Below are 23,217 nucleotides of genomic sequence, written 5' to 3'. Positions count from 1 at the left end.
GATGTTGGCCCGATCAGGCAGTCTGGCTTGCTGGGAATATCACAACAGAGGCAGGGAACTGTGCAGCCTGAAAAAAGCCCAGTCAAGAGGGAGAGAGACTTGCATCTCCTCCCAAGAGAGGTGACTGCTGAGGGGCATAGACTGGGTGCTCTTGGTGGACCATGATGGGGAAATACAGGTGCAACTGCCCTGAATTGTGACAACTGGTATAGCCCAGAGCTGCAGTTGCAGGGCAAGTCCTGAACAGGATTGAGATGGAGCATGCCCAGTGCAGATAGAATCCTCCGGGAATTTAGCTGTTAAACCCTGGTCTCTACTGATAATGTGTGAACTAAGATTTTTTTTCAAATTTCAGTGGATATTTCACAGGAACAGCAAAGGGCACATCTCTAACACAAGTCCCTGCTCCAAAGCATGGGGCACTACAGATTCTCAAGTTAAAGGTCACCAGAGTTTTGTTTTGTAACATTGAAAAAAAAATTTCCTCTAGCCTCTTTCTCAGAAACAGCTTATGCATGTTGGCTGAAACTTCCTAAAACATTTCAGCCTGAGACAGACATGTGTCATGGAAAATTTCAGCCCAAATTTGGAAAAAGTTAAACACAATTGAAAATAGGGTCTAATAATGGGAAGTGTCAGGCAACCTTAATACTTTGCTATCTGCCTCATCTAGAATACAGTTAAAATTGTGACAAGACACCACAGGACACTTAATTTTTCTGACTTATTTTCAGACTTACCTTCAGAGTTTCTTTCCCTCCTCCTTGGGTGAAACACACAATCGGAATCTTCCCACCATAATTAGAATCTGAAATATACCCCAAAAAAAGGGAGAGGGTCTCACTTTGCAGTGTCAATGTATTTGAACGATTTTTATACTTCACAATAACCACTTATACACTGGTTTATTGGATTTGGCTTTGATAATATTTTACACACAAATACTCGTATTCCTGACTTTCAGCTGATTTAACCAAACTATTTTTAAAGTCATCTACTCCATTGTTACATGACCTTTCGTTATTCTCACTAACCCATTTTGCCTAATCTAGTGTCATATATCAACACCGAGATGCAGTCTTCCCAGAAGTAACAAAGCAAGGCTAAAGTCTTAAGTACTTAGTATTGCCAATGTACAGTGCTTTAAAAAAAAAAAAAGACATGACTTGGGGGGGGGGGTGCAGTGTTATTTGCATGCTGATTTCTGACCCTTTAGTATTCAGGTCTTCAAGTTTCTCCTTGCAAGCATCGGGGCTGTAAATTTAAAACAAAAGAAAGAGATTCTACCATAATCACATGACTCCAGGAGTTAGAGCTTCAAGAAAAAACACCAATCATTGTGCCAACTAGTCAGGTTCCCACCATGCCATGTGCTGTGCAAAGCACCACACAATAAAGACCATAAACATCATAATAAACAAGAAGCAACAGTCGGCCTAAAATATACAGCCAGTTGAGTCCAGAGGTGTGACCCAAGGGCAAATCCAGATTCCTCAGGCAACCCTTCCCCCAACACACCAGCATGTGTCAAAAGGCATGAATTCCCAACAAACAGAGTATAAGGATGGAAAGCAACCTGGGCCCATCAGGTGATCTCCTCTGACACAGCAAGTGAAATTGCTTTGATTCCTCAACTGAAACGAATGTTTATCCCATATAGTACTTGAAACTCACCTTACCCAGTAAATTGTACTCTGTGGTGAACCTCAGATAGATTATTGCATGAGTATGTAAGCTCTACTTATCTGTACCTATGGGAAGCATAGAGAACAGGAGTACTTGTGGCACCTTAGAGACTAACAAATTTATTTGAGCATAAGCTTTCGTGGGCTACAGCCCACTTCATCAGATGCATAGAATGCATGTTCTCCTTGAAATACACACAAATCACCACGGGTCACATTGACAGTATACCGTCAGAAGCCTTCTTTGTTATTAGGCATATGAGCAAAACGCTCATCCATTGCATGGCAACATGAGAACGCTTGTTTCCTCCCACAGTATGTTCTGTAGCATCTAGCCCTGTAGCATCTGAGCAGAATGATCTGAAGTTAGAGAACTGCACCAACCTGGGATAACGCGTTCCGAAATGTATTTTTCTAACTGTGTCCGTAGCTTAGCCTCTATTGCTGGATGTCCATGGGTGCCGTTATCGACCAGCAATAGGTGGGTATGGTTATTGTCCAGGCAATACAATGGGTCCCTCTTAAGGTCATCCATTATGTAGTGGGCTGAATAGTACCCCTAGAAACATCAGCAAAGGGTTTCCATTGAGTTCGGAAGGGCATGGTTCATGCAGTACTTGAAATGGGGACACAGCAGGTCGGTGGGAGGGGCATGACTATTGTTCTATTATTTTCCAGACTTTAGCAGCGTAAGAATTTCCAGACCAGTTCAGAGCAAAGGTCCATCTAGCCCAAGGCCAGCACCAGCTGCTTCAGAGAAAGTTGCAAGAGCACTCATAACTCAGTTATGGAATAACCTGTCCACAGAGGACATTCTTCCCTTGCCCCATGTGGTGGGCTTGTGCCCAGGAGAGTGAGGGTTTACACCTCCTATAGTTTTATTTTATATAACAGAACTGTGGATGTTCTCGTTACACGTATAGATGTTTAGTGATTTTTGAATCCTGCTAGGCCATGTTGAAAATTAACAATTCATTTCTCCTCCGTTTTAACCACTTTCTAATTTATGACCAACCTTTACCCCTCACCCCAAGGCTTTGTTTCCTTAATGCTACTTAGTGATGGTTTTTGTCAATGGGTTTTCAAAAAAAAACCCCAAACAATCTATTGTCTCCTTTGTCCACTGTTTTGCTGATGTACTCTATGAAATCTAGCAGAGTGGACGTAGGATAAGACATGCTGCTTTGTTCCTCCTCCTCTTCAGTTGAAATTTCTGCCTTTTACCAACATATACAATAATACTGTTGCATTACAGAAATTTCTGGCAGATGCCCCAGTGCAACTCAAGAACTACTGAGTGCCTCTTTGCATTCCCCCAGCCTCTAGTGTGCATAACAAGCCCTCCCTTTTGCTGCCACAACCTTATATTCTTATGCCACAGCAACTAGTGGCTGCTGGAATAACCTCTTAGGATCACTAGCAGATGAATGAGTTAGAGCAGCCTAGCTTACCCAGGCACAAGGCCAGAGCCAGAAATGGGACAACACAAAGGTGCATACAGACACCTTTGACCCTACTTTGTTCCTGTGCAGAAGTGCAGCTCAGCTGGACAAGAGAGACTATATTGCCCCCTTCTCCTTTAGTGAATCCACCTGACTGAGTCTAAGTGGCACATCTTTTCCAAAATCCAATGCTCAATTTGTGAGTACAAAATATCTCATTTGTTGTTTAACTATTATCTTTAACAGGCACTGGCTATTTTACAACAGTGCAGCACAAGTTCTGTAGCAGGAAGAGTTTCTAATAGGACCTCACATCCAAATCAGTCACAGGCCAAAGGCATCAGGCTCCATGCAGATAGTGGTGTGGATGGAGAGCAGTGAGGCATTTACGGAGAGTAGACTGCGTTTGGTCAGAATATAACTCAGTTTTGTAGGGTTTTCACTGGCTTCCCATGACCTCATTGACAGCACTACATTTTCCTCACCTCAGTATCGCTGCTTCTGATCAGACTATCCCGGTTGGAAATCATGCCCCAGGCTGCTATGCCGATAGCCACCACGTTCTCCTCTGAGCTCCTACTGATGGTGTTGTCTCTCACCACCTCTCCAATGTATTTCATCAGTCCATAGTGAGTGCCTCCTGTGAAAATCCAGGCCCCTGAGATGGCAGGTACCAAATGAAATTTAGCCACAGACCTGCCACTGTGCACAAAAAGTTCTTGTCTTTATAGATATGTGCATGCGTCATCCCCAATTCTCCACTGCCCCGCATCTCGTGTAGTCACGAAGGCCTGTGTTACGTGGGTGCAAGACGCTGATGTGGCAGTACTGCACACTGATGCAAGTGACAACACAAAAGGGCAAGGCAGTGGGGATTTTGGCCCTCGGGGTTGTTTACCTTCAAGACACTAAGCCAACTAATTCATCCTCACTCGATCACAGGAGAGATCTTAATTCCCATATGATACAGGAAGAAGAGATGTTGAGACTTACCCAAAGCTACAAAGGACATCCTTGTCACAGCCAAGAATGGCTCTCCACCCAGTTCCCAAGTCATTAGGCCATACTTGTCTGAAGTGGACTAAACAGGCAACCACTAATAGAAAGCTCTGCCTCTCTGCTGACTATTCACAGCTTCTTCTTCTCCACCAGCTTTATTTGGTGGAAGGCTAATATACCAGCTGACTGAAATATTCACCTCTCACTTCAGCTAAATCACAATGGCACTCACTGAACCAAGTTCTTCACTTGCTTGAACTCTTCTGACTTCAAAAAGGGGTTACACTAGGTGTGAACGTAGCCTAGGTTTTTTTTTAATACAAATTATTACAATTAGCTTTTTCTACTATCCTAACTCTATGTGCCAATGGCTACAACTGAATTCACAGGTATTAATTACATAAATGATTGTAAAAGGCATGGGGACACTCAAAGTGACATCAAAAAAGATAGACTTGCCCCAAGATATATGCCTCGTTTTTCCCCAAATTAAGCCCACATTCATTTAATTAAAAGACTCGCACAGACTTCAATGGGACCAGGATTTGTCTCTTGATGCATATTCCCTGATCATCTATTTTCCTTTCCCTATATTAGTGTCTAACATCACCATTTATCCACTATACTGACAAACCAAGAGATACCAGGCTAGCCCAATGGAGGAAAACATAAAAACTAGTAGCTTCAAGGCAGCCCAGATACCCCTTTCACCTTTGGACTGGGCAATGTAGATCAGCCTGCTGAATATCTTGCGCATCCGCGGCTTTAGAGCAAAGTTTTTTGCTCCCCCAGTGACTGAGATGACAAGGTTGGGATTTTTCAGGTGCCAGTGTTGAGTCATCAGATCATAGAGCATTTCAGAGTCTGTGTCGCAGGACAACCGGATGAACTTCAACGAGAGAGGACACAATGCAGGGTTAGCAGCAATAAATGGCAACAGAGTAATTCCATTTTGTCTCAAAGCGATGGCCTGGTTCAGGGCCGGTGCAAGGATGTTTCGCGCCCTAGGCAAAACTTCCACCTTGCGCCCTTCCCCCTCCCCGAGCCCTGCGGCAGCTCCCTGCCCCCCCCCCCGCCCTGAAGTGCCCCCCCCCGCGGCAGCTCCCCACTCCGCCCTGAGGCACAAGCCCCCTCCCCCCCAGCCCGGGGAACTGTGTGGCAGCTCCCCACCCCAGCTCACCTCTGCTCCGCCCCCTCCCCGAGCCCTGCGGCAGCTCCCCACCCCCCCCCCGCCGCCCTAAGGGGCCCCCCCATGGCAGCTCCCCCCCCCGCCCGGGGAGCCGTGTGGCAGCTCCCCACCCCAGCTCACCTCTGCTCCGCCTCCTCCCCGAGCACGCCGTCGCTGCTCCGCTTCTCCAGCCTCCCAGGCTTGTGGCGCCAATCAGCTGTTTGGTGCCGCAAGCCTGGGAGGGAGAGAAGGAGAGCGGGGTGGCGTGCTCAGGGGAGGAGGCGGAGCAGAGGTGAACTGGGGCAGGGAGTGGTTCCCCTGCGTGCCGCCCACCCCCCCTTACTTGCTGCAGGCGGCCCTCCCCATGCCCCCCTGCCCCAGTTCCCTCCGCCAAAATGCCGACAACGACCGGGGCGGCCGAAGATCCGGCCGCCGCGGTCGCCGCCGAAGAAAATGCCGCCCCCCAAATGCTAGCGCCCTAGGCGACCGCCTAGGTCGCCTAATGGGTTGCACCAGCCCTGGCCTGGTTTCCCATTCCCTTGCCCTCCATGCAGTCATTTATATCTAGACAAAATACAAAGCAGGTGTCAAAACGGTTCCATTAGGTGACATTTGTCACCTGCATTGCACAGCAGTAAATGACCAAAGTGCAAAGCAATGGAGAATCAGGCCCAGTGTGTGTTTTCTAAAGACTTGTTTTATGGCCTGTATTTTCCCCACTCCTAGGACACCTGAATAGAGATGGGCTAAGTTTTTCAAACAAATTTATTCAAAAAATGCAGTTTCAGCCAACCTGAAACTATTGGTGAATTTGATCCAATTAGTTTTGGTTGGGGAAAAAGTTTTTTCAAGGTCAGCTGCAGATAAAGGATGTGTTCCCCTCTGTCTGCCCTTATAACCTTTAGCCCAGTGGTTAGGGCACTTGCCTAGGATATGAGACCCAGGTCCGAGTCCCCACTCTGGGTCAGGGACTTGAACTCACATCATCTCCCTGTCAGGTGAACATCCTTATCACCAGGCTGTAGGCTAGTCCAGGGTGGGTGGCTCCCAAACTCTCCTACTGAAGCTGTTCCACTTGTATCAATTCTTAAATATTTATTGGGCCACAGAGAGAGAGAGAGAGAGAGAGAGCATGGCTCTCTGCATGGTGATTAAGGCTCTCACCTGGGAGGTAGCAGATGGGATTCAGATCTTCTCTCTGCTTGTGATTTACCTGTGCATGAAGTCATCAGCTCCTAGGAAACTCCAACAGCACGTCTCCCTAGCAACATGGGCTACCACAAAAACAACCCTGTTCTCTGCACTCTACACTGGCTTCCCATGGAATACTCAGGCCTTGTCTACACTAAAGGGAAAAGTCGATCTAAGCTACGCAATTTGAGTTACATGAATAGTGTAATGTCCCTGAACATTATTAAGGGGCTACGGGATCTTCAGATTTGGCCATCTGAACATTTAAAACTGGGCACAAGATCATCCAAAAGTCTCCTAAATCCATATTGAGCTGTGTGGGAAATGGGAATTTTCCCTGCAAGAAACTTTGCAAGAAAAAAATCCCAATTGAAATTTTTCATCCCCATTTTTTCAATATTCCACAGAATTTTTGCATTTGAAACTGAATGAAAAAAATTTCATTTCAAAACCATTTTGTTTCTAAATGAAATTTTTTATTTCGATTTTTGAATTTTTTTGGTTTCTTTTAAGGTTTTTACCCACTTGAAAATATGTGCATGTGGTGGGAGTCATTAAAAATGTGGTAAAGTGGGGGGAAATTCATTCATGACTGTTTACCCAACTTTCTCCAGTTGGCAGAAGCCATTTATGGATAGGCTGGAGTTAAAATACCCGGTGTCAGCTCAGCAGTTACTCACCTTCCCTCTTTTCCCAAGATTTTCAAACTGAATATCACCAAAAGCATCAGTGGGAAGTTCCTTTGTGTGTTTCCTATAACTCCATTTCTCAGTGTTATTTACCTGCGTCCCCTCTATATGTTGGCTTTTGGAATACCCACATTTACACAAGTTGTCCCTGCCAAGAAGAGTGAATAGAAAAAAGAAACAGATTAACATCTTTTGCCCAGAAAACAAATACTCTTTTCTTTCAGTGACTGATAGCATAATGACAACTAAGACTGGTGAGCAGCCTTTCCACATGTATTTGACAAGTAGGTTGGCTGCACATTGTGCAACTATAATATTACAACTTATGCTTGAATAAATAGGATACTTCTAAATGGGAACTTAAAGTTTTATTCTTGAACAAAACTGAGTAGTTACAGTGCTTGGCCAGAAAGATGCACAAGGCCCAAGGTGAAATGTAACATCTATAGCTGAGGTCTACGCTAGTGGGAAAGACTGAAGAAAACCAAAACTCAAGAGCTAACACGTATTTTCAAGTATTCATGTCATGGTCCTACCCAACAAACAAAAAGTATATTTAGTGTTTTAACTCTGTAACATTACAGAAAGACCTCAGCTTGTGTATGTACAAAATCAAACACATGTGTCAACACCTACTCTGCTCCATATTAGAGGGGCTCTGACCTGTTTCTTGTTGAGACAATGAGGGATTTTTAAATCCCTCTCCTTTTTGCTCTGCTTTGGCCAGATTGAAGCTCAGTTTATTAGTGCCTTTCTGATGGTTTCCATCTTAATGTGCTAACACCATAACATTTGCTTCTAAACTAAATCCCACCATGAGTCAGATGATGCCAACTTGAACTTAAGTCCCTTCACTATCTGAGGCCTATGACTTGGGGACTCCCAGTGACGACATCCCAGGATCATCTCAACATGTCTTGGTATCCACCACCCAGATGGATTGAAAGAACATATAAAAGTTACAGTCTGTGACTCCTCTAGAGATAGGCCCTCTACACAGGGCACCAGGTGTTCTACCACCACCCAATTTACATCATGCCACAGGATTATGCTCCAGAATCTCAGCTTTGCTTTTAATAAAAGAAAAACTTCCCTTGTTCTTACGGTTGTGAAGATTTCCTGTTCCATGTTTCCAAGGTTATCAATTCAATGCAGTAAATCAATGCAATGCACATGGCACCCACCTGAGTCTGCAGAAAGCTTTAAACAGTAATTCCAAAGGGTGTGACCAGCTCCATTCATTTTATTCAAGGCTTTATGAACTCTGGTGTTTTATAAGATATGTTGGCGTTCAGCAATTCTGCCACAGAGTTGGCCATTTTACTGCAGCCAGGAGCCCCGCATTTTGTTACAGACAGGACACAGCCCAGTATCTGCCTCTTGCTCTCCAACTTTCCTTACAAAGGAGTGTTATTGGGTTACACTGCAGGCTTCCTGCATGGGTCCATGGTACCAGGCAATAGGATTTATGGAGCTAAAGTTGGAGTCCAGCTTGCAGCCAAAGGAGCTGGAAGTGAAGGCTAGTGAGATGAGATACCTCGGTACCTGAGCCACTGAAGCTAACTACAAGGTCTCCTTTCTCTGGATGAGGATGGGGGTTCTGAGCTGGGTTACCTGGACCATATTGCAGAGAGTGAAAATCCCGAAGAGTGAAAATGGGCTGCTTACAGTATAGAGGAAAAAACCATCCTTAGAAATAATCACTGTCAAAAATAATCAGAAATTTTTGGTCCATAAATATTTTCAACAATGGCCATAGGTGGTGGGATAGGGGTGTGAGGGTGGAGGGAGAGAGAATTAGGAATGAAGCACATTTCATGGTAACAGAATATACTAACATTGCTTTGAAATTTAGGGGTGGGTGATGCAGAAATTGGTCCCAAGGTGATATGAGATACACAAGGGCTGTTTATAAGTGTAGAAATGACCAGCTAAAAGCTTTTTTCTCTGAAATAAGATATGTGAATTGCTATGGTGGGGCTGCAGACTGTGACCTCTATTCATAATGCTAAACAGCAGGACACAGGTGCTCATCAGATGCTAATTATATCTTTGAAAAATCAGAAAGTAAATGCCAGATGTAATAGTGGCATCCCACCAAATATCATTGTGGAGTACAGCAGGACTCTGAAAGGCAACAGACCAAACAGACTTTAAAGTGAAGACATGAACAATTGCCTAGGTCTTTAGGCTTGACCCGTAATCCGAGACCATGAAAATGAGTGTGACACCCTTAGCTGAAGCTCACTTTAGAGCAGCGGTGGGCAACCTGCGGCCCATCAGGGTAATCTGATTGTGGGCCACAAGACATTTTGCTGACATTGACCGTCCGCAGACATGGCCCCCCGCAGCTCCCAGTGGCCGTGGTTCGCTGTTCCCGGCCAATGGGAGCTGCGGGGGGCCGAGCCTGAAGACAGTCAACGTCAGCAAAACGTCTCGCGGCCCACAATCAGATTACTCTGGTGGGCCGCTTGCGGGCCACAGGTTGCCCACCACTGCTTTAGAGGATATATCACAGCAAGACTTTTTAATGAGAGGATTCTAATGTGCTTCTCAGCAATACTGCAGTTCATGAATATTAATTAGTTCTCTTACTCAAGAAATCCAAGTGTGCTCCAGACAAATAAGCCGGTGAGGTTTCGATGTTGTCCTGCATAAGCCAAAGATCTGGAAGAGACACTTGATCCAACACCATCCAAACAGAGCTGTTTTGGACTGTCGGAAGTAGCTCCTAGGGTGAGTCTGTATGAGCATGAAGCTAATGGAATGCAACCCATCTGGACTCCAACCTCCATTTTTGTGCTGTGCTCAAGAAGATACCTACAGTGGTCTGGCCATCTGTTGCCGTATGTTTATAAGAGTGTTAACATCCCTGATTATCTGCAAGGTCTCTGAGGAGTTCTCTCAGGAGACGTTTATGGACAAGAACATGTCATATATTCCTTTCCCTTCTGGACATATCAGAACACAGCACTGACTTCCTTCAGAAGAGCAGCTCAGTGCAGATAGGGAAGTTGAAATAAAGAAGAGGAAAAGGCTTTATGAACCCAGGGTTTCCAGCACTCTGAAAGAACTGGATTGAAGATTAATAGCTTGCCTATTCCAGAATTCTAAAATGCTTCATAAATTCTCTTGGAATATAAAGTGCCGATGTGTTTGTTGGGAACTTTGATGAAAGACAACAATATATGTTGTGTTCTCTCACCAAGCAGGCACAACCCTCTCATGGCAGCTAGCCACACCTCTCTCTCCTAAAAGGAAGGGATGGAGGTGGGCTCTACAGAATGAAAATGCTGCAGTAATGTCTGATATTTTCCTCCTGGATTTGTGGGGGGAGAATCTAGTGAGAACCAGCTAGCTGTCCTTTCTCCACCCTTCCTCAAAGCTGAATCCCTACAGAACTCCAACAAAGGGCTTCTCTGAGTTATGGGAAAGCATGCCGCAGTTTATATGCGAGAGGAGAGGCGCCCGTGCTGAAGGGGAGCGTGCAAGTCATCAGACATGCAACAGTTGGGTTTTGTTGCTGTATCAATTATTAACCAGTTCCTTCATTTCTGGTTTGCCTTTAGGTGAGATGCAGAAGGGCTGGAAGATGAAGATAGACAAATTCAGACTGGAAACAAGGTGTACATTTTTAACAATGAGAGTGATTAACCACTGGAACACATTTACCAGGGGTCATGGTGGATTCTCTATCACTAAATCAAGATTAGATGGTTTTCTACAAGATGTGCTCTAGGAATTATTTTGGGGAAATTCTCTGGCCTGTGTTATACAGGATGCCAGACTAGATCATCATAATGGTCTCTTCTGGTCTTGGAACCTATGAAATTCCTGAGAGTTGTTGAATTTCTCTAGTAACTTAGTTCACTCTAAACGTACAGTGTAAAGAGTGCCCTGAATGCTACTGGGGATGAAAGATTCTTTTATTGAGGCTCTTTTCAGCTCATGTCTCGATTACTGCAACCACCTTCTCTTTGGCCTTGACAAATGCAGTCTTGCCCCATTCATATCCATTCAGAATCCTGCTGCCAAGATCATTTTGCTAGCCTGTTGCTTTGACCATATCACCCCTCTTTTTGCATCCCTCCACTGGCTCCCTCTTCTCTATCACATTGGACAGTAGCTTGCCCTCACTTCCAAGGCCCATCATGGCCCATCCCCACCCTCTCTCTCATCTCGCATCCACTATCGAGATGTTGACCACCATCTCTGATTGGCCCATGATACCAGCCTCAACCACCCGCTTGTTGAGTTTTCAAACAAGCACCTTCATGTTTTCCCCCATGCTGCCCCTCCTGGGGAGCTCCTCCCAAGCATCAACACCCGCAAAGCTAATCTCATTATCCACCTTCAAAACCCTCTTTAAAACTCTCCATTTATGTGATACCTACAAAAACTTGAGAACACCTAGGCCCCAGGTGTGCTGAGACCACTGCCTATCATACTGACCAATACTGTCTCAGCGTTTCCTTGTACTCCCCTTTCTGTCTGTATCCATCTGTTGTCTCTTGTTTTAGACTTCGACTGTAAGTTCTTTGAGGCAGGGACCATCTTTTGTTCTGGATTTGTACAGCACCCAGCACAGTGGGGCCCTGGCCCATGACAAGGGCTCCTATGTGCTATGGTAATACAAATAATAATAAAAATAATATGCCACCTCACATCAATCCCACGAGACCCCATTCACTTCAATTGGGATGCTTGCCAGTAAAATAATGTTACATCTGATCCAGACAACATGACAACTGAATTTATTATTTCCCATAGGACTTGATATTTGGACATTCAGCAACACCCAGACAATCATTAGTGCCTTGTCCCTTGATCCCTGTTTTTTCATTCTTGTTGCATCCGTTTAAGTTTGGAATACCAAGAAGAAGCTACTGTGCTGGCCATGAGAACTTCTGTCCCCATGTCTATGCTATCCAGCTAGTTGTATGCAAAACTGGCATTTGGGAGCTGTGGAATCTGCTGGTGGGGAAGGAAGATGCCTGCTGGTGGGGTGCCCTCCCCCCCCCCACATTTGCATGACAGTCCCAACTTTAAGGTGGGATTGTGTGGCCTGCTCTTTGAGTGCATTTATCAAACTCACTTCCCAGAGTAGACTAGACTGGAGGCCTGATCTCTCCTCCCAGCCAGAGTGTTGGAGGGCGGAGTAAAATCTGCCATTCCAACCTCTTAAGCAAACCCAGAGCTGTATCAGGCCTCCCCCTGGACCATGACCAGAACACAGGGAGGATGACCAGAGAAGGGGAGAAAAGAAAAAGATTGTGGAAGGCAAAAGCGGGACTTAGAAGATGAGGCTGCACAAGGAAGAAGTGCCCTGGCAGCTCCCCAAAACCCTAACGCTGGTGTTGACTGTTACTTCATTACATTGCTCTCAACCAGCACTACCTCCCGCTCCTGTCAAAAGCAACGGTCAGAGTATTTGCTTACATTGACTTGGCATCTCTCGTGAAGAAGACACATTCTCTCTTCTTAAAATGTTCTTGAATGAAGGTGACCAAATCCTTTGGGGGAAGATTAAAGGGGAAAGTTTTAGCTTAGGGACTCCCAGCACTGCAAATGCTTTAAAGGCAGCACAGGTGCCTTACACTGGCATTTAAAGGAAAACTGCAGCGATTCATTGCAATTCATTTGTTCGCAACGTAGCGTCAGGGCCTGTGTGGACGCAGCAATGCAAGAGCGCGGCAGGCGACAGTTAAATACTTTAACTACAACAGAAATAGTAAAACAGGAACTTTCAAAAAAAAAATAATGAATAACTATCAGCATGTCCTAGTAGGCCTTGTTTAGATCAGGAAAAAGGTGTTTTTAACAACATGATGAGCATCAAAGCAAACAGCTCTTGCATTGTCCCTTAAGCACATGCTGGGGACGGATGTAACGCCGACAGACCCCGGTCATCAGCGGGCAGGATCGAACCGGGCACTTCTGGAGCTTAATGCATGCGCCTCTACTGCATGAGCTAAAAGCCATCTCACTGTTAGCGAAGGCTGTAGAGCAGACTCATTAATTGCTCTCGGTGCTACTAGATGGGACAGAACACCACACCCAGACGGTGTGTGGGTTACATACTACCCCTAGCTGAGGAAGCGCATCCTGAGCTTCAGAGACTTCCAGTTGAACCCCCACATGTAACGCTGACAGACCCGGTCATCAGCAGGCAGGATCGCTGGAGTTTAGTGCATGAACCTCTACTGCATGAGCTAAAAGCCAACTAGCTTTTAGCTAAGGCTGTAGAGCAGACTCATTTTATCTCTCTCTAAGTGGTCTCGGTGCCACTAGATGGGACAGAACACCACACCGAGAAGGTGTGTGGGTTACACAGGATCACATTTAGAAACATGGCTTCATCTTCCTATTCATTCAGTAAGAGCTCTATTGGTTTAACCCAACATGTTCATACAGCAAACATCCCAATAACTAGGTCAATATCAAGAAGTTACAAAGCAGCCCCCACTTCCACCACAATTTTGAACACCACTCAGCACCTACTGTAGACCTGGTTTAACACCTTTAGAAATGTTATGGGATCACAGTTAACCATATCTGCTAAATGGTGTTTAAAACATTCCAAACAAACCTTTTTTTCCCCTTAGCCTCTACCAAAAGAGATGCCAGCTCCACTTGCTATTTTAATCGAACCCAGCATGCCCCAGTAGGAGATTAAGTCTCTCGAGTCAAACCCCAGTGGAATTCAGATTGTTTTAAGGTAATTTCCAATACTAATTTAATAATTAAACCCTGCTAAATTAAACACACCAAGTGTTTAACACTGCAATAGACCCTGCCTTAGGATGATTGGAAGCTCTCCGATATGCAGCTGTTTCTATGGAGATGTTAATTCTTTTGCACCTAATTTGGCTCCAGGGACTAACAAAATGGGAGCTTCCCATCTGATCATAAAATGATTTTATTTGTCTTTTATTTACTCTTATTTGTTTAGGGCTAGAACGTGGCGTGGACTGTGCTGGCTCCAGACGTGGAAGGGGAGACCAATTGCACCCTGTCCTGTACGCTCCTGCACAGCCTCCCCTGGCCTTGGGCGCAGGCACTCATACCTGCTACTAACCCCATGAGCAAGTGGGCAGAGATTTGGCAGAACCTTGCCCACGCCCACACGTCAGCCAGGATGAGGGAAGTAGTAGGTTGCTACCATTAGCAAAGTTACTCCCCACCTGGAACAAGAGGAGGGGAGTCACGTCCCTCTGAAGTACAATTTCTTTTCTTGCTGCACATGGCCCCACACACAGGGCCTGCAGCAGTTTACTCCCCTTTGTGACTAGTTCTATGACAATCTGAATCTTTTCAGTAAAGTGGAGTTCTCCTTTAACCATATGAGAGTTCTCAAAGGCACAGCCTGTTTGGGGCCTTTTTGTGCAGCTGCTGCTAACGGTGGAGTTTAATCTAGACCAGGAAAGAAGCCTGGATACAAATTCTACTGGAAATAAAAATGTACATTGCTAAGCACTTGGAAAGACCTCAAGTCTGACGTGTTTCAAACCAAGAGATCCATATATATGAAAATCGACTTTGTATAAAACTTCAAGTGTTTATTCAAAAGTGGGCCCAAACCAAAGCCACGCAGTCCTGAACATCCCTAGACTACGAGAGAAGGAGGAGGGACAGAATCCAAACACAGACCTCATGTCACATTTTGCAGCTGCCCCCTGCCTATGAGCCAATCCAAAACCCTGGATCTGAACATGTTTCAATTTGGGGTGTTCTGAATCCAGACTTGGAGCCAACTGAAATAGTTTGGGCCCATCTCAAAAGTTATTTCATTCGCACTGTTCTGTTTCAGACGCCTGCCCATTTCATGAGACAAGTTCATTCTCTTGGTTTTATATGCTCCTGGTCCCCGCCGGTATAGGAACCTAAAGGACATCTGAAATATATGGGAGATCTGCTACTTATACTTCAAAGTATAGTACCCTTTCAAAGATGATACTATTCACCAAAATACAAAGCTAATAAGATTTTACATTAATAACTCATCATTTTGGCAGTATGAAAAATAGTTTATGGGATACCCCCAAGCTCACACTTGTTAGGAGTCCATCTGCAGCCGCCCACAGCATCCAGGCTCCAAAGTCCATCGCCTTGCAAGGTTTTTTTACACCCACGAAAAGTGGGTGCAACATACAGCTACTCTGATTGGGTAACTCCACAAAGTGCAAGGCAGCGGAGGGTCAGAGCCAATGAGTCTTGATTGGCATGAAGGAAAAATCCCTGGAACCCAGGATGTGTGGCGAGGAGGAGGAGGGTAGTGCTTTAAATTCTCATTTCTGGACATCTAGTTTCAAGTGGTAAATTAGATCATGATTCATTCTAATTTAACTGTGTCCATAATGGAAACCTACCCACACAATAGGGCAACATTCTATTGCTGCTCACTGAAGGTCCAGAACTGTGATAAAGTCCTTCAAAAAAATGTTCTAGCATTCTGTGACACTGACCTACCTACTGTAGCTTTACAGTAGCTTTAGAGGCCATTGGCTATAGAATAGAACAGTATTTTTCTTTAAAGAAAAAGTGCTGCAAGACCATTATACATCTTCCTCCTTGTGTATGAGACTAATTCATAATTGTCACTGTGGCAGAGTTCCAAGGGAGACTACACCCACACACGTACCATGGAAATGCATTGTGCCCGTTACTTACACAGTCATTGTACGACACATCGGTGCTGCGAGATATACTTGAGTAAAGAACTTTTGAACCTTCCAAAATGCCATTTCTTCTGTTTCTCATGGTGCCCATGCAAACCGAAAGCAGCCGCCACCAGCCTGTGGGGGGAGAGAAAGATTTTGGGGATCAACATTAGTGTTAGCCTTCTCTCCCCCCCCCCCCCCCACCTAGTAGACAAAAAAAATAAAAAATCGATCACCTGGTGCTTTGGGTTCCATTCAAATCCTGTATTAGTGCCTTTGGTATTCTAGTTGGTTTTTGGAATGTGAAATACAATATCCAAAAAACCCTAAATTCCTCATGCCTGAGTATTGAAAGAAACAGGTTTTCCTCCCAGGACTGACTCAACACCTTTAGGCAGAGGAAGTGTGTAATATATTCCATAGTGTATAGATGTAGAGATGCTGAAATTTCAGCATGTTGGACAGTCTTGTAGTAATTCACATAATGTGGTGCCTAGAGGTCCCAACAGAGATTGAAGCCTTGTTGTGTCACTAGGCACTGTACGTACAAACAGAAAAACAACAGTTGCTGCACCAAAGAGTTTACTGTCTAACCAGACAAAAGGAATTATTCCTACAGAAAGTATTCTGAGGCACAGAGAGATCAAAGAATTTGCTCAACATCACAGAGGAAGTGCATGGAGGCAGAAACTGAAACCACATCTCTTCAATCCTAATCCCACTATTTAACAAGAATACCCTTCGTCGCCTGGGTTTTTGACAATCTTCTCTGATCTCTATAGTGAAAAGATATTTAATGGGTTCATTCTAGTCTATCTTCATTATAAAAATTACTGCATTAATATGCCACATCTAAGCATAATTCACAGATCTAGTCAGAAGGACTCAGAACTGCAATAGCAAGCGGCTTTGAAGTTAGAATCAAGGCATAGTGGCACACTGCTGGATTGAGAAAGTTGAAATGGATGGATGGGTATGTACTCCAGGCTACCCAGAACAGAGTTCTAACTATGACTTCACTAAGGCACTTTCAGGAATAAGAACTTGGTCCCAATGGCAGTGAGCATATTTGAACCACATTCAGAAGCTCAGAAAATAGAAACACTAATATAAATTTAAGTTGTAAGTATCTAAACTATTTCCAAGGCACCTAGCGCTTTGCAATGAAACAAGCTATTTCTCCCTTCTAAAAGAGAACTAGTGGTTAAGTTGGAACTAAGTTCAATTCCCAGTTCAGCCCCAAATTTCAAGTGTGACCTTAAGTGCCTCAATCTTTCTGCTCCTCAGTCCCTTCCATAAAATGGGACCAATATTACTTCCTTTTCCCACCCTTGGACTATTTAGAGTGTAAGATGTTTGGGGCAGGGACCATATACTCCTCTGTGCATGGAGAGCACAATGGTGTCACTTAGCACCTCTATATTGTAAATAATAAATACTCATGTCTGTGTGATAAGGCACATGACTTCTGGTGATTGAAAACTGGCAAGTGATTTATTCATGAGTTTGGAGACAAAAAACAGCAATGAATGCCTGGAAATACCATTTCAGAACATGATGCAAGCAACCCCAGAAGGCGATAAAACAAGCTAGCTCAGGAGACATACCATCAGGTATTATTTATATTACACTTCTCTAATGACTGTTTAGCAAATATTTAATGTGTGTTCCTAGGCTAGAAAACTGTTCCACTCAAATATTTAATATCATTCTTCACTGTGGGACAGATTCTGATCCCAATCACATTGGTGGAAATCCACACTTTCACTCCATAACTTCACCAGTGTAACCAAGATCAGAATCTGGCCCTGCATCTGTAACATGCATTCCTTATTGTCATCCCAAAAGAATTACATCTCTTGCCATTAGATGTCTTTCAACTAATCTCAGTTCCCAGAAATTTTCCATCAACCTTCTCACTAGCTATTATCAAAAATAACGACACCGTTGTGTCCCATCATTGCGAATACACTTCATATGCTCTGTAGCAGCACTGATTATAAGAAATAAACTGTATAATTACGTGGCTGCCTGTCCCATGTGTTCCATAGGTGTTCCATTACAATTCAACATTACTGAGTTAATGGATTCTTAAAGCTGTCCCCAAATATAACACTCCTTCAGTCTTGAAGTCATTTTGCCCCTCAGAGGCTTTTGTCATTTCAAGAACTGCTGGAAAGGGATTCTAGTGAGCATTCCCTTAGCAACAGTAGAAGTATTCCAGCAACATTCGAGTAATGCAGAGTTTTTGCCAGTTGGATTATGGCGTACTGGTGGTAGCAAACTGAGAGGCCTCGCTTTCTGCGTGTCAGAGTAGGAATACTTCAAAGATGACCTGCAGAAGTGGGGAGGGCTGGAGACAAAGTCAGGTTAGGCACTTCATGATGTATAAGGAAGGCTGGATTAAAATGTCAAGAATGAGGGTGTTTTCCGCTTTTTCTTTTTATACACCTCTACTTCGATATAACGCTGTCCTCGGGAGCCAAAAAATCTTACCGTGTTATAGGTGAAACCGCGTTATATTGAACTTGCTTTGATCCACCGGAGTGCGCAGTCCCGCCCCCCCGGAGCACTGCTTTACCGCGTTATATCCAAATTTGTGTTATATCGGGTAGCGTTATATCAAGGTAGAGGTGTATGTATAGGAAATATGACGACTCAAGAGTGAAAGCTGAACAATTAAGATGCGATGAGATTTTGAATCAGACTGTTTAAACCTGTTTTGGTTAACACCTACGTAACTAATGAATGCTTGAGAGAATGTCCCTCACCCCAGGCTGTCACAGAAGCTGTGAGGTTTTTAAGGTCAGGCTTGACAAAGCCCTGGCTGGGATGATTTAGTTGGGAATTGGTCCTGCTTTGAGCAGAGGGTTGGACTAGATGACCTCCTGAGGTCCCTTCCAACCCTGATATTCTATGAGCTCACACTACATATCTGGAGACCTAAGAAAGTCATCCTACAGGAGCAAGACAGACCTGACTTCACATTCCGGTTATTTCTAGGGTAAAAACAAAAGAAGGGGAAACTACATGAAGCAAAAAAATAAAATAAAATAAAAAAAAAGGGGACAAATCTAATTTAAAAAAAATCATTTCAAGTTACCTTTAAGTAACACTAGCACATGGAATCTGCATTCTGTCAGATGACAAAACCAGGGTACACCACGTAAATCTGACAACCTGCCACATTCAGACCTTACACATGTACATTACAGGCAGCAAACGTCCCCCATGTCCATTCTTTATGGAAGTCACTCTGGTCCAAATTGTAGTCATGCACCAACTCCTCATGCATAACCAGAGACCAAGTTTCCTACGCATTCTTCCATTCTCATTTACTGCAGACAGTAGAAAGTGTGTTGTGAAGGAGGCAGGGCATTGCAGGAAGAGAAAGGAAGGGTTCTTCGTGAAGGCAGCTGAAAGCTACCCTGGAGAACTGGATTCTATCCCCCAGAGTTCCTGTGTGATGCTGAACACGTTTCTTAAATCAAACATTTTCACAGATGGCCACTAACTGTGGGATCCTTATTTTATAAGGAGCCCAACTTGACACCCAGAGGTGAGATTTGCACACATTACTGAGCACTCACAACAGCAACAGAAGTTAATGGGACCTGTAGACTGAAATATGAAGTGCTATAAAATGTTAAGTATTCTGAAAACCAGGTCCTAGGCTTCTCAAATCAGACACCCAAAATAGCAGATGATCTAGACAATGCTGTCTCATCTCTCTGTGCCTCAGTATCGATAAAATGGTGATACCTCTATATCTCAGAGGGGCTTTGTTAAGCACTCGATTATTACAGTGATGAGTGCCATGGAAAAGCCAAGGAGGAAATTAAATAATTCTGGATTCAGTGGAGGGTTTGGTGGTGCACAGTCAATAAGGCATGAGGCCAACACACTGAAAGATGAGGATAAAAAGAAATATTGAATAGCTACCAATTCAGTAAGCACTATCCATCCTGTGCACTGAATGCGGAAGGGGTCCTGTGAAAAAAATATGCTATCATGTAGCATTAGACTATTGTAGTGTATATGCACGTGGGGGCCAAATTAAGGTTGCGCAGATGACGAATGCTGACATTTCCTAACTTGTGAGTGGTTGACTATGCAACCTGAATGCTGGTTTAATGTATTTTTTTGCACATAATGTACGCAAACTTCTTCGTCACTCACATTTCGCCCAGATCCTTCACATTTATGGGTGTTCTGTCCCAGGGAGATAATCTCTTTCCAGCCACAGACATGAACTACAATGGCCAAAATCTGCTCCCAGTTACTTGTCTAAAATCCAGAGTAACTATTGCAGTAACAACTCTACATTTATGCTGGTAGAACAGGGGACCAAAACTGGACTCCTAGACTACATCAAAGTTCAATCTCAAAAATACAAAAGCAGAAGAAAAAGTAGGCTACCACAACTCTTTAGGTCCTGCTTTTGCAGGCTGGTTCTTCTGGTGTATTATCCATCATTAATTAGATGGAAGGTACCCATATGCCAAACTATTTTTTTTAATCTGATAAAATTTCATAGCACATAGGAACTATATAAAAGACATGGCAAAATAACTATTTGGGGCAAGTTTTGCCAAAAATCTTGACTACCAAAGTCTATGTGATCAGCATATAATTACACCAGGGCTGAAACTTTTATTTGAGTAAAACTAGCAGTATTTGGCCCACTAACTTCCAACTCACAACCCTGTAAAGCAAATGCTTTTAACTTTCAAGAATTTCCCTTCAGGGTAAAGCTTCCTTTAAAGCTACATTTCAAGGTAAAAACTCCACAGGGAGAAATGCATTTTCATCTGTATTTACGCGATAAATTTATTAAGCAATCCAACATATAAAACTCAGCCAATAAATCTAACACCCAGAGAAGTGACCATGGACATAACTGCATTTAAAAAAAGAAGTTAAATGGAAATGAAAGCTTTAAATTATTCATTCAACACTCGAAAGGATTTAAATTCTCTCGCTGTCTTTGTAAATAATTTAAAAGATTTGCTGTGCTACGGCAAAACTAAACAAAGTTTGAGATGACACAGAATCAATGCAAATCCTGTGCCCCATGTTTAATTTAGGTTTCAAAGAGTTCTGATTTCTTTCACTGTTAGAGAGCTTGTGAGAAAAATGTAGCAGCTAACTAATTATGGATAGTTTATATAAAGTGCTCCATATGCATAATCATGTTTTGGTTAGAAATAAAGGTATTGCGCACATTTAAACAATATAGAATAGTATGAAATACAGAATTTCAGTCTATGAGAACTGTCCAACTAGCAAAAGCAATATGTTCCCTTCATTTTTTTATAGAGTGTATTGCAATATGTTTATGGAAAAACACTAGCGTTTTATAGCATGGGCTATTCCATTACAGCTTAACCTTCTTAACCAGCAAGTTTGAAAGGTATTATACCACCAACTAAACAGAATAATCATCTTAAGCGTAAGAATGTTACTGTGAATTCCGTAGCAGTTCCAGCAATAAGTACATTCAGAGAAATCTTTGTACCTGGAGCTAAATGAAGTAACAATAAATGGTAATTACATTTAAAATGGTATTTTTATAAAGTCTCTAATACTTCACGCCAGCTTTTCAAACTGTTTTCTAAACTGAGATGTACTTGGTCCCAACTTAAACAAGGAAAACTTCAATGCACAAAAATGTTTCTCTCAGTTCAATGTATGCTTCTAATGCCAATTTGCATCAGTCTAATCATGCCACTTAGCTTAAAAAGCAAAGCTTACAAACAGAAAAGAAAAATGTTACGAAGTACATTAGTTACTAAGTACATTTCCTGAGCCATTGCCATCTCTTCTTCAGACTTCAAAAGGCAATTGTTGAAAATCAACCCCTAATGACATACCAGTGTAGAGCGCTCAGCCAAAATCTCCTGAATGTTTGTCTCAGCAATCTTGTTGTACACATTACTTTTCAAGAGGAAGGGTTTGATATATTTCAGCATTCAAAGCCCCGCCTTTTTTCATGTGTGTCATTCTCCCTTTTAAGGGGGATGGTGGGTGGATGAAAAGGTCAGGACACAGACATCAAGAGCGAGATTATTCAGTGATTGATAACGAGTACGAAATGAATAATTGCAGCCGGATATTTATAAACTTTGTTGAAATAACACTGGTTTCCACTTCGCTGTATGGCTATCAATTTCTACCGTACATTGGTAGTACGCAATTTAATTTCTACAATTACCAGCACTATTAGAAAGCCACAAATGCAACAGAAAATGCTCATTATGCAAACCAATAGTCTGTGTTAACTAATATCTTTATGTTGATAACACAAAGATTTTATTTTTAAGATAATCTGATAAGAACCCTGATGAGAATGCTACTGAAATTTTATTGCCAAGGATTGAGATCTCAAAAGAGAATTTATTCCACATTTCACGGCCTTTTTTTTTTTTTTTTTTAAACTGCAAGACTCTTCTGTCTCAAAAAATCTCAGAATATTCCACTGAACTGAATGAAACTGCACTGATTTTTGAAGGCTCAACTAACCACCTCACTTGAAGAAACTGTATTTATAGGGATCACATTATGTGGAATCCCTGAAAATAGCTACAGACAAACAGGCTTATGCACAGCTGTAGTTCTGACCTTCTCACCCTTGTATACCGGGAAATTATACAGCACTGAACTGGATGTAAACATTGCAGGAAGCACAGTTATTTGTTGTAGCACTGTTATACAGAAGTAGATATGCCACTTTAACACTGGGAGCAATAAAAGTACATAGCTGAGGCAATGTTGTTTGCAGTGTGTCAGGTACAAGACAAGTGATTGATTTAACACAATTTTACTTTCAGGTGATCTGCAACACCAGTGCTGCCAGCCCCTGTTAACGCCAAAGACCATGGAGTGTAGTTTCCTTGTGATCTCTGGTCCTCGCTACTGTATTATCTGAGCACTTCACAATGCGGACTACATATAACATCACAGCCACCTGGTGAGGTAATGAAGCATTAGTTATCCCCATTTTACAGGTGGGGATGTGAGGCACAGACACACTAAGGTGTGTCTATGCGGCAACTGGGCTCAAAACCATGAGTACCGACCTCAGGGCAGACTGTCAAAAACAGGCCAGACACCCCAAACTGGCGGTGTGTTCTATAATTAGATTTCACCAAGCCAGTAATGAATGTGAGCTCCTGGATCACTATAACACTCTTACCGTGGAGTCACAGACAGTCCCCTTAGACTCTCCAGTCTCCCTTGTCACCCGGACAAACTGGACTTGGTGATAAATGGTCACTTACACCAAAAATCACACCGCATTCAGGTAACTTCCAGTCCCAAGAGAACAGTCACTTACCCTAGATTTTACATCAAAGATGATGCCTGTAGCCAATCCTGGAACAA

At 43.3% G+C, this 23,217-nt stretch overlaps 1 protein-coding gene across 2 annotated transcripts in view; it reads right to left on the bottom strand.

Annotated features, from left to right (window-relative positions):
• TRPM8 (transient receptor potential cation channel subfamily M member 8) overlaps positions 1 to 15,934 on the bottom strand; it is a 73,256-nt gene extending 57,322 nt beyond the window's left edge. For both annotated transcript variants that reach the window (XM_065413047.1, XM_065413049.1), the window contains exons 1-7: positions 15,845 to 15,934; positions 12,614 to 12,687; positions 7,166 to 7,322; positions 4,838 to 5,015; positions 3,613 to 3,785; positions 2,070 to 2,244; positions 741 to 808 (exon numbers count right to left, since the gene is read on the bottom strand). In XM_065413047.1, coding sequence (XP_065269119.1) covers positions 741 to 808; positions 2,070 to 2,244; positions 3,613 to 3,785; positions 4,838 to 5,015; positions 7,166 to 7,322; positions 12,614 to 12,687; positions 15,845 to 15,934 — 915 coding nt within the window. The remainder of the gene's footprint in view (positions 1 to 740; positions 809 to 2,069; positions 2,245 to 3,612; positions 3,786 to 4,837; positions 5,016 to 7,165; positions 7,323 to 12,613; positions 12,688 to 15,844) is intronic.
• Positions 15,935 to 23,217: the final 7,283 nt, after the last annotated feature.

Source organism: Emys orbicularis, chromosome 11, assembly GCF_028017835.1.
Source record: "Emys orbicularis isolate rEmyOrb1 chromosome 11, rEmyOrb1.hap1, whole genome shotgun sequence".
Lineage (NCBI taxonomy): Eukaryota > Metazoa > Chordata > Testudines > Emydidae > Emys > Emys orbicularis.
Note: the sequence above shows the minus strand (reverse complement) of the source record. Positions and strands in the feature narration are given on the sequence as shown.